Here is a 14574-nt window from a genome sequence, read left to right on the forward strand (position 1 = left end):
GGAGGTCCCGCGGGCCCATTGTCCCTGGCTGGGCGGCCCACGCTCCGCTCCCTGACTGGCACGGAGAACACCCCAGAGAGGCCCCAGCCAGGAGAGCCCACGCCAGGGACAGACCTCGCACGTCTGACGACAGGCCAGGTGTGTGGGCCAGCCTGCCTGCTGTGTGCCTGTCGCGCCCCTGCTGGTCGGGCAGCCGCGTGGCCTCACCCCTCCAGAGCAGGCCTCGGAGCCAGACGGGGAAGCACACGCCACACACAGCCTCACTGGGTTTCTGCTCAAGTGATGGATCTTTCTATTTCACTAAACCCACTCTCCTGTCCAGCCTTCTAGGGGCCCCAGGGTCCAGGCAGGTGCAGCCAAGGACCTGAAAATCCCCTACCTGCAGACTCTGCTGCACTCTGGGAGGGTCCTGGCCCACCCCGGAGATGGAGGGCTGGGCCCTGGGAACGCAGTATGGCCTGGCTCTGCCACTGCAGGGGGTGGAGTGACCACGGCTGGCGTCTCGAGGGCCACGAGCATCTGCCCTGCCTCTCTGGCCGTGTCCAGAGCAGTGATGCCCACGCTGAGGCCTGGAAAGTGGTCCCTGAGCCTTCCAGAGACGAGGCCTGGCCCCGAGGGGCAGCTGAGGGTGGCGGGAACCATCCAGAAGAGTAGCTGGGCTTGAGGACCCTCTGCCTGCTGTGCCCCTGTGGACACTGGGCCAGGCTCCGGCTCGAACAAGAAGCACCTCCCGCTCCGCCTGGCTCCGGCTCCGTGTAGCAGGGCCAGCCCGACATCCAGGCCGGCCACACGGCGGCGCAGGGCACCACCCAGGGCGGCTGTGCACCTGGGCGCAGTGGAGCCCACTGTCCCACGTCTGCTGAGCAGTGCTGCTGACTCAGTTCGCTGGCTGGCTACGCTGGGGCCAGGCGCAGGAGAGTCCGGGGTCTGGCTGAAGACGCAGCAGCGGGGTGGGGGGGAGTGGGTGCAGCGTTCCTCAGCCCCGCGGAGGGGTGGGCGCCCAGGCGCCTGGCCCCGTAAGGGCGGACAGCGGGGTACCACAGCCCCCCGGCCCACACTCACTTCTAAGAGCGGGCCTCCTCGTGCCTCAGGGTCCGTCCAGGGGACTGGACCGAGCCTCCTGTGAGCGTTCCTGGGCTGTAAGCCCCACGTCCGACCGGACGCGCAGACACTGGTCCAGCGCCTTACGGTGCTCCAGACGTGGTCCCGGCAGCAAGTGCCACGGAGGCGTGGAGTGGCTGCGGCGAGGGCTGCGGGGCAGGCGGGCCACCTGAGGCCCCATCTGATCCCCTCCAGACACAGCAGGGCCCACGGCCAGACGTCACCGGCTGTGGGGCCGCGGCTCAGTACCCATCGTCCTCCTCGCCGTCACAGCCGTAATCTGCGGAGGCACAGAGGGTAACTGGACGCCCTGGGGCGCTGCGCACCTGGCCCCCCCGCCGTCGTGGCACCTTCAGCACATGCAGGGCCTGGCCAGCAGCTTCCGGCACTCGAGGGCCTCAGAAGGGACACAGCCGACCTCCCAGGGTCTCTGTCCCGAAGCCGAGAGGCCTGGGTGCGGCCGAGGGCCTGTGCCTTCTCCTCTGAAGCACCCCACTCCGCCCCACCTGGTGCCCATCACCCCCTCACCGTTGCTGCCCATCATCTGCAGGGCGCTGACACAGGGCTCCCCGTCCTCCTCGTCGGGGTCCTCCTCGTCGGGGTCCTCCTCGGGGTGGTACGACACCGGGCCGCTCTCCACCACTGCTGCGGGCCTGACAGCCTCGGCTCCCAGGGCGGGCGGGCTCGGGAGCACCGTCTGCAACCAAGGAGCACAGGCTCTGGGAGGCCGCCTGCCCCGGGGCACGGGCCCCACCGCCGCAGCCCGACTGGCCCTGCCGTCCCCTGGACGCTCCCACCTGTGGAGCCCCCGACCCCTCAAGCAGCCCCTCCCTTGAGCCCGTGCCCACCCAGGAGCACCCAGAAAGCCTGCGGTCTGCCATGGCCTCGCCCTGTGGGCAGCCCGCCCGAGCACGGCGCGGCACCCAGCAGACGCCCAGGCCCCTCTGTGTGCGCGCCCGGATGGCCCACGCTCCCTCCCGCCACAGCCGGACTGCTCAGCTGCTCGCAGACGTGGTGACTCGGCGGTGGCCACACAACGTACCTCTCCCACCGCCGCTTTCTTGGCTGGCTGCGCAGACACCATCGGCCTCAACCTGAAAGCAAGCACGGCATAGCGGCCTCAGTCCAGGCGGTGGCCAGCGGTCGGGGGACGGGCGCCCTGCCGAGAGGCACGCCTCGGGCGGTGGCACCGGCCACTCTTCCACGTATAGGATGCGCCGCGAGGGCTCAGCCCCCCCGACTCCTGCCCCCAGACGCAGCACCCGTGGCCCTGACTACCTCCCCGACCCCCTCCCCAGGGCTCCCTCTGATGTCCCTCGTCCCAGCAGGCCCTGCAGGCCTCGTGACTCGTCCCCGTCCCTCTGTCCTCTGTCCTCCTCCTGCCTTTTCTGGGTCACCAGCAGCTCTTCCGCCCCATCATTCGCATCCACCTGTGCCTGCTCGGCCATAGCTTATCCTCCGTGAACACACGGCTCTAATCTGTGTTTCAAACGGTCACGCGTCCACGCGATACAGACCTGCGTGAGTGACCGCAGCTGGCCCTGAGTCACGGGGGCACACGCAGTGCTGGGAATGGGGGTGGATGGGGGGCAGGTGCCAGAAGCCAGAAATCAGGATTTTTCTCTGAAAACTTTTTAACGTTGCCAACAAATCCAAATTTCACCTTAAATGCTATGCAGACCAACGGGAGACAGTCCCAGGCAGGTCTGATGCCTGCTTGTCATTTGACGAATAAAAACCTAAAATCAGGGAGGGGTGCCTGGGGGTACCTGGGGCAGTTGGCTGGGTGCCGTGGGATGGAGCCCTGAGTCTTCCCCACCCCTCTCCTTACCCCTGCTCACACCTGTGTGCACACCCACGTTCCCTTTCCCTCTCTCTCTCTAAAGGTGACCTAAAATTGTACTGCTTTGCGGGCTCTCCAGGCAGTCTGCCCAGCTGTTCCTGGTCAGGGTTCTGGGTGGTTTGCTTCAGGAAGAACGAGTGGGGACCGCGGACAATGGCTGCGGTGGGAGACGCCTCCCGCTGGGCCATCCCTGGCCCTGATCTTCCCTATGGCTGGAAGACGAGTGTGACACGACGGTTCTACTGTCCCTCCTCCAGACACAGAAGCCAGATCACCTTCCACACCGTCACTCGCAAGGAACAGAGGAGCAAGGGCCGCCTACCGACGTTCCTCGGATGATGCTGGCCTGTCCAGGGGGACAGTGGGACCCCCCGAGAGGTAGGTTGTCCTCCTACGCCCTGGCCACGGAAGCCATCCAGGCTCAGGGACCCTGCCCTAGCCTCTGGTGGGGGAGGCATCCCGGAGGATCTCAGATGACTGACATGCCAAGAAGCCCCGGGGACACTGGGAATGGACGCTGTAACAGCTTGCAGCAGGTGGACAGGAGCTCCCGTGGGAGGCTCACGCCACAGCAGCAACCACCTGAGGCCCAGCAGAGACCAGAGCCACTGGAGCCAGAAGGTGGGCAGCTGGCCCGTCCGTCCACCGGCTGGAGAGGCCTCATGGTGGTCAGTGGCGTGTGCGGCAGCCAGCACGGAGGTGGGGGTCTGGGCCTGACGCTGGCCACCCCCTGGTCCCTTGCAAGCAGCCCCGGCAGCTGTCAGCAGCCCCCCGGAGGGCCAATGAGCGTGTGGAAAGCACGCCCCTCCCCCTGGCCCCCATCCTGCTCACCCTACCAGCGCCTGGAGGGTAGACATACTAGCAGTGGTGGAGCACAGCAGACCCCTGAGACGGGCTTGTCTGTCCACAGGCAGCCAAGGGCAGGGCCACAGCTCTGGGCAGCCCCTCTGCACCGTGAGCAGAGTGACCGGGCCCCAGCAAGGGGGTGGTGCGCCCCCTCTCCAAAGGGCAGCCTGAGAGGAAGGAGACCCTGGGGGGTTGGACGCAAAGCCCCCAAGGACTCAGGGTCTCCCGAGAGTCTCTCATGGTCTGAGGGTCCACCGACAGGCGGGAGACAGGCTGGGGGTGCGCTGCCCCCGACCACAATCAGAAGGGAACACAGGACGCTGGACGGTGACAGGCTGTGCTGGGCACTTGCGGATCGAGGGAACAGAAGGATCAAGTCATAAAAAGTGTTCTGAGGGCAGCCCCTGTGGCCCAGTGGTTTAGTGCCCGCCTTTGGCCCAGGGCGTGATCCTGGAGACCCAGGATCGAATCCCACGTCGGGCTCCCGGTGCATGGAGCCTGCTTCTCCCTCTGCTTGTGTCTCTGCCTCTCTCTCTCTCTGCCTCTCATGAATAAATAAAGTCTTAAAAAAAAAAAAAAAAAACTTAAAAAAAAAAAAAAGCGTTCCGAGGGGCACTGGGCTGCCTCAGGTGGGAGAGCATGACTCAGGGGCCGTGAGTTCGAGCCCCACATCAGGTGTAGATGTGACTTAAATAAATTTTAAAAAAGAAGCATCACAAAAACCTTGGAAAACATTTACACTGAGTTACGAGGAAATAAAGCAAACTACAATATTTCTGCTTCTCAGATGAACCAGCATTAAACTGCTACCGACATATACCCTCCAGGCAGCCCGCCAGCATCCAGGCCGGCCAGGGCACCTGTGCACCAGGTGCACGACCTCCAGGGCCAGCTCGGCATGGCCAGGACCCTCGGGACCACGGCGCGGGCCATGGCTTCTGCCCTGATCCGCTCACCACCCTCCCCCCGCCCCCAGGGTGGGCAGTCTGCTCTTGGCTCTCTCCCTGCTCTTCCTTCCCGGCAGGGACAGCAGTGCGCAGCCAGGGGAGGGCTGCACGGACGGCCCCTCCCAGGAGAACAGGCTGCCTCGGGAGAGCCTTGAGACGGAACACGCTCCGTGGCCTCAGGACCCCTTCCGGGGTAGGAGCCCCCTCCTCAGCCCCCAGACGTTCGTTCCCAGCGTTCGGGTGGTGAGAGCACCCCCAGGCGTCCCGCCCCTGCCCGGGCCCAACACCCGGCCCTCCTGGCGCAGTACCTCTTCCCCACGCTGGTCACGGGGTCAGCCCCGCTCCGGCTGGCAGGTGTCTTCCTCCGAGACAGCTTCCGGGCGCTGGCGCGCTCCTCGGCCCTCGTGTCCTCCCCCGGCACGCTGCCCCCGCCCTTGCTGTTGAGATCCCTGAGCACGCTGTAGTTGATCTTGCTGGAGATTTTCTTCTGCTCCAACATCTTCTCAATGGCCTCCCCGGCCGTGCTGGCCTGGATCGGCTCCCGTCGCTTGCAAGACTTCTTGGGCTCAACGGAAACAGGAGAGTTACCGCCCCCTGCGGGATCTCAAAGCCTGCAAACCCACTAGGAGCTGCGTGGGATTTGGGGAACAGACAGCTGGATACCAGGGGCGGGGCTGGACAGAGTCTGCTGGGGACCCCGCCCAAGGAGCTGAGGTGTGCAGGGCCCCGCACCACCTCCCCCTCCCCTGCCCGCCAGCCTTCCTGCCACGCGGTTAAGGGTCCCAAACCCCGACCCCAAGCTCCACGCCTGCCTCTGGCCTCCTTGACTCCCTGCCAGAAAGGTTCTCGAGTGGAGCAGAGACCTGGCTGGGGTGTGCCTGACTCTTGCCGCTCTTGCTCGGCGCAGCTGCAGAGCCAGGACTGACCCCAACAGGACTGACCACGAGACAAGCAGGCTTTCCCGGGACCCAGAGGCGGCATCTGTCCGAGGGGGGCCGGCCTCCTCTGTCCCAGGCTGCCACCCTGGGAGCCCTCGCGCCACTGGAGGCCCAGGCCGGCCCCGCACACGTGAGCGAGCCCTACCTTGTGCTCCTTGTAGATGCCGAGCTCCTTCTCCTTCGCTATTCTTGCTTCTTTCTCTGTAAAGTCCACACACGGCAGGATGAGCGTGGGCCCCGGGGCCTGGGCTCCCGGGCGGGGGGCGGGCACTTACCCCTCTGCTCCCGCAGGTACTCCGCATTCTCTCGCATCCACAGCTCGGCCTTCACGCGGGCTTCCGCCTCGTTCAGGATGTACTGGACAGAGCAGCACACTCAGGTCTCAGCCAGCAGGGCGCCCCCACCCGCCCAAGCCAGTCAAGGGTGGCCTTGGACCCGCGGGGCCCCAGGCCCACCACCAGGAGCCAGGCAGGACACCTGTCGACCTCCAGCCTGCCCATGGCCAGCAGCAGGGGCCTGTGTCCCCACACCAGCACGCGGGCACCGGGGCCAGGCCGGACCAGCTGTGGGGACGTGGGACCCGGGGGCTGTGTGGAGCACTATGGGGGATGCCCTGCCTGCCTGGGGAGGCCAGGGCTGCCGGCTGAGCCACTGTGAGCCTGTGGGGACCGGTGTGGGCAGGGCCGGCACAGCCGGCACGGCCGCCACATCCCCATGGGCATGAACGTCCGCAGCAGCCTTGGGCTCCCGACAGGGCGCTCAGTGCGTGTGGATGCTCACCCTGTCAATCTCCAAGTCATCGATGCCACTGAGGTCCAGCTCGCCGTCCCCACACGGGTCCGCTACAGGGAAGCACAGCACCAGTGTCGTTTGGGGTCAAGCTCTGGTGCACAAGCATACACACCCTCTAGGCCGTCTTGGGGGCTTAGGCCGAGGGCTCGTGGAAGCCCCCTTGTCCCCGCTCTGTGCGCACAGTGTGTGGCTCACACCTCAGGGCTCCGTGCAAGGAGGAGGCTAAACCAGAGCCACAGGCAAGGCAGCCCCACCAGGCCTCTGGGCTCCCGACGACAGGAGCACCTACGGAGCAGGAGAGCGGGTCATCTGGCTCTCCACCCACCGGCCCAGGACAGGGCCCTCAGGGAGCCCTCGGCGATGTGCTCAGGACATCATCAAACCCCCACCCACCCTCCTCCTGCCCCAGCTGGGTCAACAGCAAGATCTGCTCAGCCCGGGAACCAGGGCAGCCCCGGCTGTCGGCTGCCCCTGACCGCCAGGCGGTCCTCTGCGGAGCCCGCCCAACTCCACCCACAGCCCGTGGGCCGGCTGGGACGCTCTCCCGCACACTGCGGCTCTGCAGGCTCCCTGGTGCTCGGGCACACGGCTCATGCCCCTCCCTGCTCTGCCTCACTGCCTCCTCCCTCAGCTCCCGCAAGAATGGTCTCTTCCTGCTTCTTAAGTACAGCTCGGTCTGTGTCCCCACCCCCGTCACCCTAGACGCCACTGCCATCGGGGCAGGCGCACGGCTGCCACCACCATGCCTGCCCAGAGGCACGTGATAAATGTCTGAGCAGCACCCCTCTAGAGGCTCCCAGCGGACAGAGGCCAAGTCCCAGGCGCCCGGAGACCAGGCAGGAGAGGTCTGCAGCCCGGGGGGCCTGGGGGAGCCTGTCCTAGCAGAGGGCCAGAGCCTGCTCTTGGGAGTACACGGTAGCAGAGCCAAACTGGCCTTCCTCCCAGAGCTGCCAGCACCACCCCTGCCCAGGCGGCTCAGCACCGGCAGCACGGGGGCCGGGAGACGTCGGGCCAAGCATGGGGACTGCGCCCTCACTCAGCACTTGCCCTCCAGCTCACGCAGACGCTGGAGGGAAACCAGTCCCTGTCCCCTGAGAAGAGGCTGGCCCCAGGCTTCACACACGGGCAGGAGGGAGCTGCAGCCACAACCCAATCAAGCACGGGCTCTGGCCGGGACCTGGGCTCGTGCAGGAGGGTTCTGGAGGCGGTGACAAGCCCTGCTGGTATTCGGGGTGTCAGCACACGCTGGGGTCGACGATGGCTCACACAGCCCAGCACCTCCATCTCCCATGGAGGCGGAGGGGTGACCTGGACCTGAGATCTGCCGGCCACAGCCTCACCCCACCCGCCCAGAGGAGCACCCCCTGCCCCAGCCCCACCCTTCCCCGGGGCTCCCAGGCACTCACTGGGGTCCTGGCTCTGGGAGGAGATGCACTCTCGAATGGAGTCTGAGATGCCCAGGCTGGCCGCAGTGGGCAGGGGCCCGAGCAGGGACTCCAGGGCAGGGGGCCTGCTGCCACCCTCGGCGCCTCCTGCCACCTCAGAGCTGCTGGAAATGCTGTCGCCAAGGAGCTCCTGGTAAAAGTCCTTGTTCAGGTGGCTGGCCACAGCCTCCAGCTCCTCGTCCTCGGGGTCCTCCTCACCAAATAAGCTGGACGTGGTGTCCTCGACAGAGCCTACAGACACAATTTGACACACCCTGTGAACCAGGCGGAAAGCCAGGGAGCCCCACCTTTGTGCAGAGAAACACGGCCGTCCAGCTGCAAAAGGCATTTACGACACCAACTTAGGGAACCGAGTCGCACCTTGTCACAGCTGCCCGATGTCCACGTGCACACGAGGAGCCCTTGGCCTACACCTCATGCTGCAAAAAAACTGAATCTAAATAAAAATAAGAGCTAAGAGCATAGAAGCTTTAAGAAAAAAAAGGGAGAAAACGTTTGTGGCTTTGAATCAGGCCGAGTTTCCCAGATGGGATGCCGACAGCAACCCATAAAACACCCCCGAGCAGGACTGCTGCACCTCGAGCTCTGCCCTCCTGTGAGCGTCTGTGTCTGCAGCCGCAGAGAACCCTCAAAGCTCTGTAACAGGAAAACACACGCCTCGACCGAACGCGGGCAAAAGGCCTACACGGGGACTTGGGCCACCCCGGGCGCCACCCTCCCCCCGGGCTGGGAGCGGCGGGCCAGGGAGCAGCCCCTGCTCCAGTGGGGGGACATGCGCGGCTGCGGCCACAGCCACGTCAGGGGACACTGGGTGGCTCCTCCAAGGCTGGGGCACATGCCGGGCTGCCAACCCGAGCAGCTCGGTGCTTGTCCAGGACAGAAGCAGGTAAACGTCCACAAAGACGCTTGCGCACAAATGTTCCTTCAGCCCCGGCTGGACCCGACACCTGGGTGACTTCAGGGCACCAGAGACGGGGAGCTGTGCACGCGGGCCCACGTAGTCACGCGGAGCAGAGGAGCCGAAGGGGAACCAGGACACACCACAGATGTGAGACCCTGGTGGCAGCAGGCAGCCGGGCGCGGTGACAACCCGGGGGTGCTGGGGTGCGCACGTTCGCAATTCCAGCCACCGCAACGGTTTTGTGGTGTGCGTGTTTGTCAACACTTACCAAAGACTGCAGTTTATTTTTTCATTTTTCATTTTTAAAGGTTTTATTCACGTATTTGAAAAAGGCAGAGAGAGAGCGCACACACAGCGCGGGGGCAGGGCAGGGAGCAGCAGACTCCCCGCGGAGCAGGGGCCCACGCGGGGCTCCATCCCAGGGCCCTGGGAGCACAGCCTGAGCGGAAGCCCACGTTCAGCGCCCGAGCCACCCAGGGACCCCCGGGCTGCGTTTCAGGTTCATAGTTCGTCGTACGTGGATTACACCTCCACGGAATTTGCTAAAACGTCACCTATGAATGTTTGGTTTTTATTTTTTATTTCTTAACGTTTGAATTTTAATGTTTTAATTTTTAACATTTGAACGGCCCCCCACTCAGGGCCGCCTGGGCGGCTCAGTGGTTGAGCGCGGCCTTCAGCCCAGGGCAGATCCCTGCCTGGGGATCGAGCCCCACGTGGGGCTCCCCGCAGGGACCCTGCTTCTCCCTCTGCCTGTGTCTCTGCCTCTCTCTGCGTGTCTCATGAATAAATAAAATAAAAATCTTAAAAAAGAAAAAAAAAAAAGCACACCTCGGAACACCCTACTCTACTTTTCCAACACACGATACTTAAAAGTTGGGTAAGTACCGAGACACACGTGAGGATAACGCGTCACAATAAGTGTTTCTCTGGGGACAGGAAACCATTTGATTCCCTGAGAGCAGAGAAATCGTGGGAGTGACGGCTCTTCCTGATACATCTGCTGCACCTCCGCCGGACGTGTGGGTACCCCCGCCTGAGAGCCAGGCCCGGGCCTCAGCTGCCACGCGCCCTGGAGGCCTCCCCGCTGGCCTCACTGCTCCCAGGTGGCTCCCACTCCCGTGTCAACTCTCCCCTTCAACCAGAGTCAGACCGTGCTGTTCCCCCCGCCCCTGCCCCCGCCCGGGACCCCCCCACACCCACCGTACCCCACGTGAGCACCAGGCCCCCTCATTCACCTCCAGGCGCCCTCACTTCCCAATCACCACCTGCCCTCGCCGGTCCCTTCCCCGGTGTGCCGTCAGAACTGTGTGTCACCTCAGGTCCCCGCAGCGAGGCTGGCGGCAGGAGGCCAGCCCTGCTGCCTGCACCCCCACGGCACACCACGTGGTGGCACGGCACACTGAGCCAAGGGAACACGGGAGCTGAGGCCTCGCCAGGCAGCCTCCTGTAACCAAGGGGGCTGGACGACCCCACCTATTTTTGGGCCCGGGCCAGACAGAGGGAATGACACGTCTGCCATCCCGATGACACAGAAATGGTCTGGATAACCGTGGGGAGCAAGGAAGACGGACGTGTCCCGACGGTCTTGTTGGGGGAACACGTGTGAGAAGCTGAGAGGGGGCAGGAGGTGGGGAGCTCCCTCACGGCTGGGGCAGGGCACGCAGGTAGGCGTTGCCTAAGAAATGGCACGAAGAAAACCACGGCACAAAGCCAGACCTCCCCAGGGTCCAGAGAACACCACGCGACAAGTCACTCGGCCACATGTGAACGAGCCCCAAGTGCTAGAGGAGAAAAGCTGCGGGGCGGCTCACAAGGCCGCTCCCAAGTCTGTGCCATACAGAAGAGGAGGGCCCGGGGGAAGGGCCGGGGCGGGGAGCAGAGCTGCACACGCACACCTGCGGAGGGCCTCCCACGTCACCCGGAGCACGCCACCACACACGCCCGCCAGCCAGCAAACGGGGGCTGTGGGGGGCACGGTGGGGACAGGCCGACACTGGCCACCTCCGTCCTCAAGGGGTTAGCGGGCGAGCGCATGAGGACCAGAGCTGGTGACGCCCTGGGGGACGCACACTCCCGTGGGCATCTCCAAGCACAAGCGCACAGGAGATGGCACGGAGGACAGTGCCCGTGACACCCCCGGGCACACTGATGAACATGGACATTTACACCAAGACCTGAAAACCAAAGGCATCCCCCCAGGACCGTAAACCCCTCACGTAAACTTTAGCATCAAAGAGAAACGCCAGCTGAGACTCAGTGTCCCAGAGGCTCTGATGAGGCTTGGGGGTGCCCGGCACACATGCCGCCTCAAGCCCCAGAGTACATCCGTCAAGCCGTGACCCCAAAGATCAAGCTGTGACCCCAAAGGTCAGGACACGGCGAGGCTGAAGGCGCGCAGAGGGAGAAGCAGGAGTCGCTGACTCAGCACACGGGAGGCAGCACGATCTATGACCGACGCACACGGCACTCACGGGAAATCTCTAACTAGCTACGAAAACCAGAAAACCCAGGCAGGGGGAGAAAGGCGGAGAAAGGACACATCTGTGGGAGGCACGAAATCAAACGCATCCTGAGACGCGTGACTGCCCAAGTCTGCTGTGGGACCCGGGCAGGGCAGCCCGATGCCAGGTTGCGCTCACCACGCCCAGAAAACCCCATGTTCTCTCCACGAGCCCTCCAGACGTTAGAGACGCTCACCGACAGCCGACACAACACCCAGGGGGGACAGTGGGTGGGCACATCCTTCCCAGGGCGTCTCAGCCCAAAGCCTGCACTGTGTCCTGGGCGGCACCCAGGCCCCGCAGGCAGCCAGGCCATGTGCCCGCCGCCACCACGGCGACTCAGCAGGGCGCTGAAGGGCCGGGCCCTGGCCTTGGTGGCGGGAGACATCAGGGGCCCGAACGTCAGTGACAATCACGAGGCAGCCCTCTCTGTAGAACACACCACTCACATGGAAAACCCAGTGAGCAAGAGCACAGTACCAAGAGCCCAAACACAATTCCCAACACACGAGTGCACAGGAGCAGCACCTGGAAACCAGGGGAAGGACGCCGCTCACGGCAGCAGTGGAGGGCGGTGGCCTGGCGCAGAGACGCCCGCTCTCGGGAGGGAGTCGACAGGGCACTGGGCTGGCGCAGGTGGGCAAGAGGTGTCTCAGATCGTGCGAGGAAATACGATCGGTGGCAGACCCTGGGCTAGAGAAGGGGCGGAGATGCTACTCTCAGACGGTCTGAGGCATGGGTGAGAAGCGTTGGCTCCAGCGCCTACTCGGCACCTGGTCCTGGTCAACAGGCAGGCGGTGCAACAGGGCCCAGCTGTAGACCTACAGCCCCAGAGGACTGGGAAGGACGGCGACGCGCCAGCGTCCAGCAGAGAAAGCAAGACCACGTGTGCGCAGAAGGATCCACCCAAGAACACACACCGCAGCTTTGCAACGCCCCAGTAGGAAACAGAGGTGCAGGGGAGCCGTGACGTGGGGAAGGAAACCCCGAGGAGGTCGCAGGCAATGGCGGCAGGAAGGGATTCTGGTGGGAGGGGGCATAACAGTCTGGAAGGAGGATCCAGGTGCTGAGGAGCAGCCTTCCCCCGAGGCCTGGAACCTGGGGGAGCCCCCGGACATTCAGCATAGCAAGTCACGGCGGGAGGCGGCCAACGGCCGGGGCAGTAAGTGGAACCCTGTGAAGTAGGACCCTGTGGCTACAGACAGACACTCCTGCACCCGTGCCTGGCAGGAGTGAAGTGAGCGGGGCTGGCCCCTCGAGGCCGTGTGGGTCGCGGCTGGACTCACCGTCCCGAGTCAGGGTGGCGAGGGCGCCCTTCGCCTTTGGCCGGCTGTTCTCCAGCTCGATCTCGATGGCATCCTGATAGCTGGATATCTCACCTGACGTGACAAAAGCACACAGTAAGCACAAACCCCGCTTCTCGGAGGAGACGGCGTCTGTAACGTAAGATCGCTTGGTTACCTTCAACTTCCTCCAGTTTCTTGGACAGAACTTGTTCAAGCTGAAACAAAGCAATGAGAACGTTCAGCAAAGAAACGAGGAGACCAGCCCGGGAAGCAGCACCCTCCAGGGTGCCCGGAGGCCCTCCACGGAGCGGCGGCCCAGGGTCCCCAGCTGTCCCCATAAGTCTTAACAACTGGGCCCCACAGCAAGGCAGCACTTGCCCAAGGCACCGTGCCCGAGGCACCCAAGGCTGAGCCTGGCACAGACCCTAACGGCTGCGGGGAAGGCGGGAGGACCATCTCGAGACCCGGCACTCCGTGTGCCACCCCTAGTGGGCAGCAGCGGTGCCCCTCCTGCCCCCTCAGCGCCTCACCCCACCATCTGTCTGTCCACGTCTCCCCGCAAGCCGTGTAGACGCAGACCCAGTCTAGCCTTTGCAACTGAGCCACTTATTTCAAAATAAGAACGTGAAACATGAGATCTAGAAAATGCTGCTAGATACTCTCGGGCTACACAGGCAAGGCACGGCCAGGCCAGCGGGGGGCTCACCTGCTTCAAGCGCAGCTTCCGCTGCCCGGCTGTGTACGAAGGGGGGTCACACTCCCCCTCCAGGTCGATCCTCATGAACTCGTCCACGGTCAGCTGGCTTGTGGGTGTGTCTTCAAACTCCGTCAGCCTGGAACAAGAGATGTTGCAGGGGGCCCAGGGCCCTTGGAGAGAGGCAGCCCAGCACCCCAGCCACGCTCAGCTACGAGCACCAGGCCCCAGGGAGGAAAGGCCATGCACGCCTGTCGCTCCCACGGGGAGACTCAGAGAAGGCCCAGAAGGAAGGAGGCCCTACGTGGTCACTGACTACAAATTACCTACGTCTTATGTGATCTATAAAACATCTAAAACTTTTTATTTTGGGGCAGCCCGGGTGGCTCAGCGGTTTGGCGCTGCCTTCAGCCTGGGGCGTGATCCTGGAGACCCGGGATCGAGTCCCGCGTTGGGCTCCCTGCATGGAGCCTGCTTCTCTCTCTGCCTGTGTCTCTGCCTCTCTCTCTCTCTCGTAAATAAATAAAAATATTTGAAAAAATTTTTAAATTTTAATGAAAAATTTTTAAATAGATTTAAAAATCAAATGAGCGAAACACTTCCTTTTAATCTGCCTTTGGAAACTGCCACGGGAAAGGACCTCAGTTGAGAAACAGCCATCAAATGTTCCAGATTCGTGGTGTAAACAGCTACAGTGAAAGGTCTGCCTGTGGTCGAGTGGGTGACTCTCCAGTCACAGCCCATGTGCAGCTCATGCTGGAGCAGAGCTGTGCCGCCCCATGACTGAGCGCTCCATCCCAAAGCAGAGCCCGTGAGCCCCTGCTCCCATGGCGTGGTGGCCCTCATCTGAGCCTGGCTTCCCCGACCAGTCAGTCAGCTCTCAGCCAACCCCCAACCTACTTTAGAGAGAAACTCGGGGTGGAAGTGTCCCCACGGCAGATGCAGCTGGTGTGGCACCAGGAGGGCTGACCAAGACGCCCTGGAGGGGAGGCAGGAGGCCCCTCGAGGACCCCGGCCGAGCTGGACCCAGACCAGGAGGTGGCTCTGAGCAGCCCCAGGCCAGGAGTGAGCGCCACCTACCTCTTCCGCAGCGTGGACTCGCACACCTTGACCACGCTGATGACCTCTTTGACGGTTCTCCGGAAATCGTGCATCCTGGCTGCAACCAGAAGTGCTGGAGAGGAGCACGACGGGGAATCGAGAGTCAGAACAGGCAGCAGCAGCACAGTACTCAGCGGCGGTGAGAGCCCTGCCTGGGGGGCCTCGGTCCAGTCCCC

At 63.7% G+C, this 14574-nt stretch overlaps 1 protein-coding gene across 4 annotated transcripts in view; it reads right to left on the bottom strand.

The window, feature by feature from the left end:
* Nucleotides 1-268: 268 nt before the first annotated feature.
* The window catches only part of BRF1 (BRF1 RNA polymerase III transcription initiation factor subunit), a 51757-nt gene continuing 37451 nt past the window's right edge, over nucleotides 269-14574 (bottom strand). For all 4 annotated transcript variants that reach the window (XM_038545946.1, XM_038545947.1, XM_038545948.1 and 1 more), the window contains 12 exons: nucleotides 14378-14471; nucleotides 13310-13436; nucleotides 12779-12818; nucleotides 12604-12696; nucleotides 7874-8143; nucleotides 6456-6517; nucleotides 5951-6032; nucleotides 5821-5876; nucleotides 5046-5302; nucleotides 2144-2195; nucleotides 1630-1798; nucleotides 269-1381 (listed from right to left, as the gene is read on the bottom strand). In XM_038545946.1, coding sequence (XP_038401874.1) covers nucleotides 1344-1381; nucleotides 1630-1798; nucleotides 2144-2195; nucleotides 5046-5302; nucleotides 5821-5876; nucleotides 5951-6032; nucleotides 6456-6517; nucleotides 7874-8143; nucleotides 12604-12696; nucleotides 12779-12818; nucleotides 13310-13436; nucleotides 14378-14471 — 1340 coding nt within the window. In that variant the 3' untranslated portion in view covers nucleotides 269-1343. The remainder of the gene's footprint in view (nucleotides 1382-1629; nucleotides 1799-2143; nucleotides 2196-5045; nucleotides 5303-5820; nucleotides 5877-5950; nucleotides 6033-6455; nucleotides 6518-7873; nucleotides 8144-12603; nucleotides 12697-12778; nucleotides 12819-13309; nucleotides 13437-14377; nucleotides 14472-14574) is intronic.

Source organism: Canis lupus, chromosome 8, assembly GCF_011100685.1.
Source record: "Canis lupus familiaris isolate Mischka breed German Shepherd chromosome 8, alternate assembly UU_Cfam_GSD_1.0, whole genome shotgun sequence".
In the NCBI taxonomy this organism is placed as follows: Eukaryota; Metazoa; Chordata; class Mammalia; order Carnivora; family Canidae; genus Canis; species Canis lupus.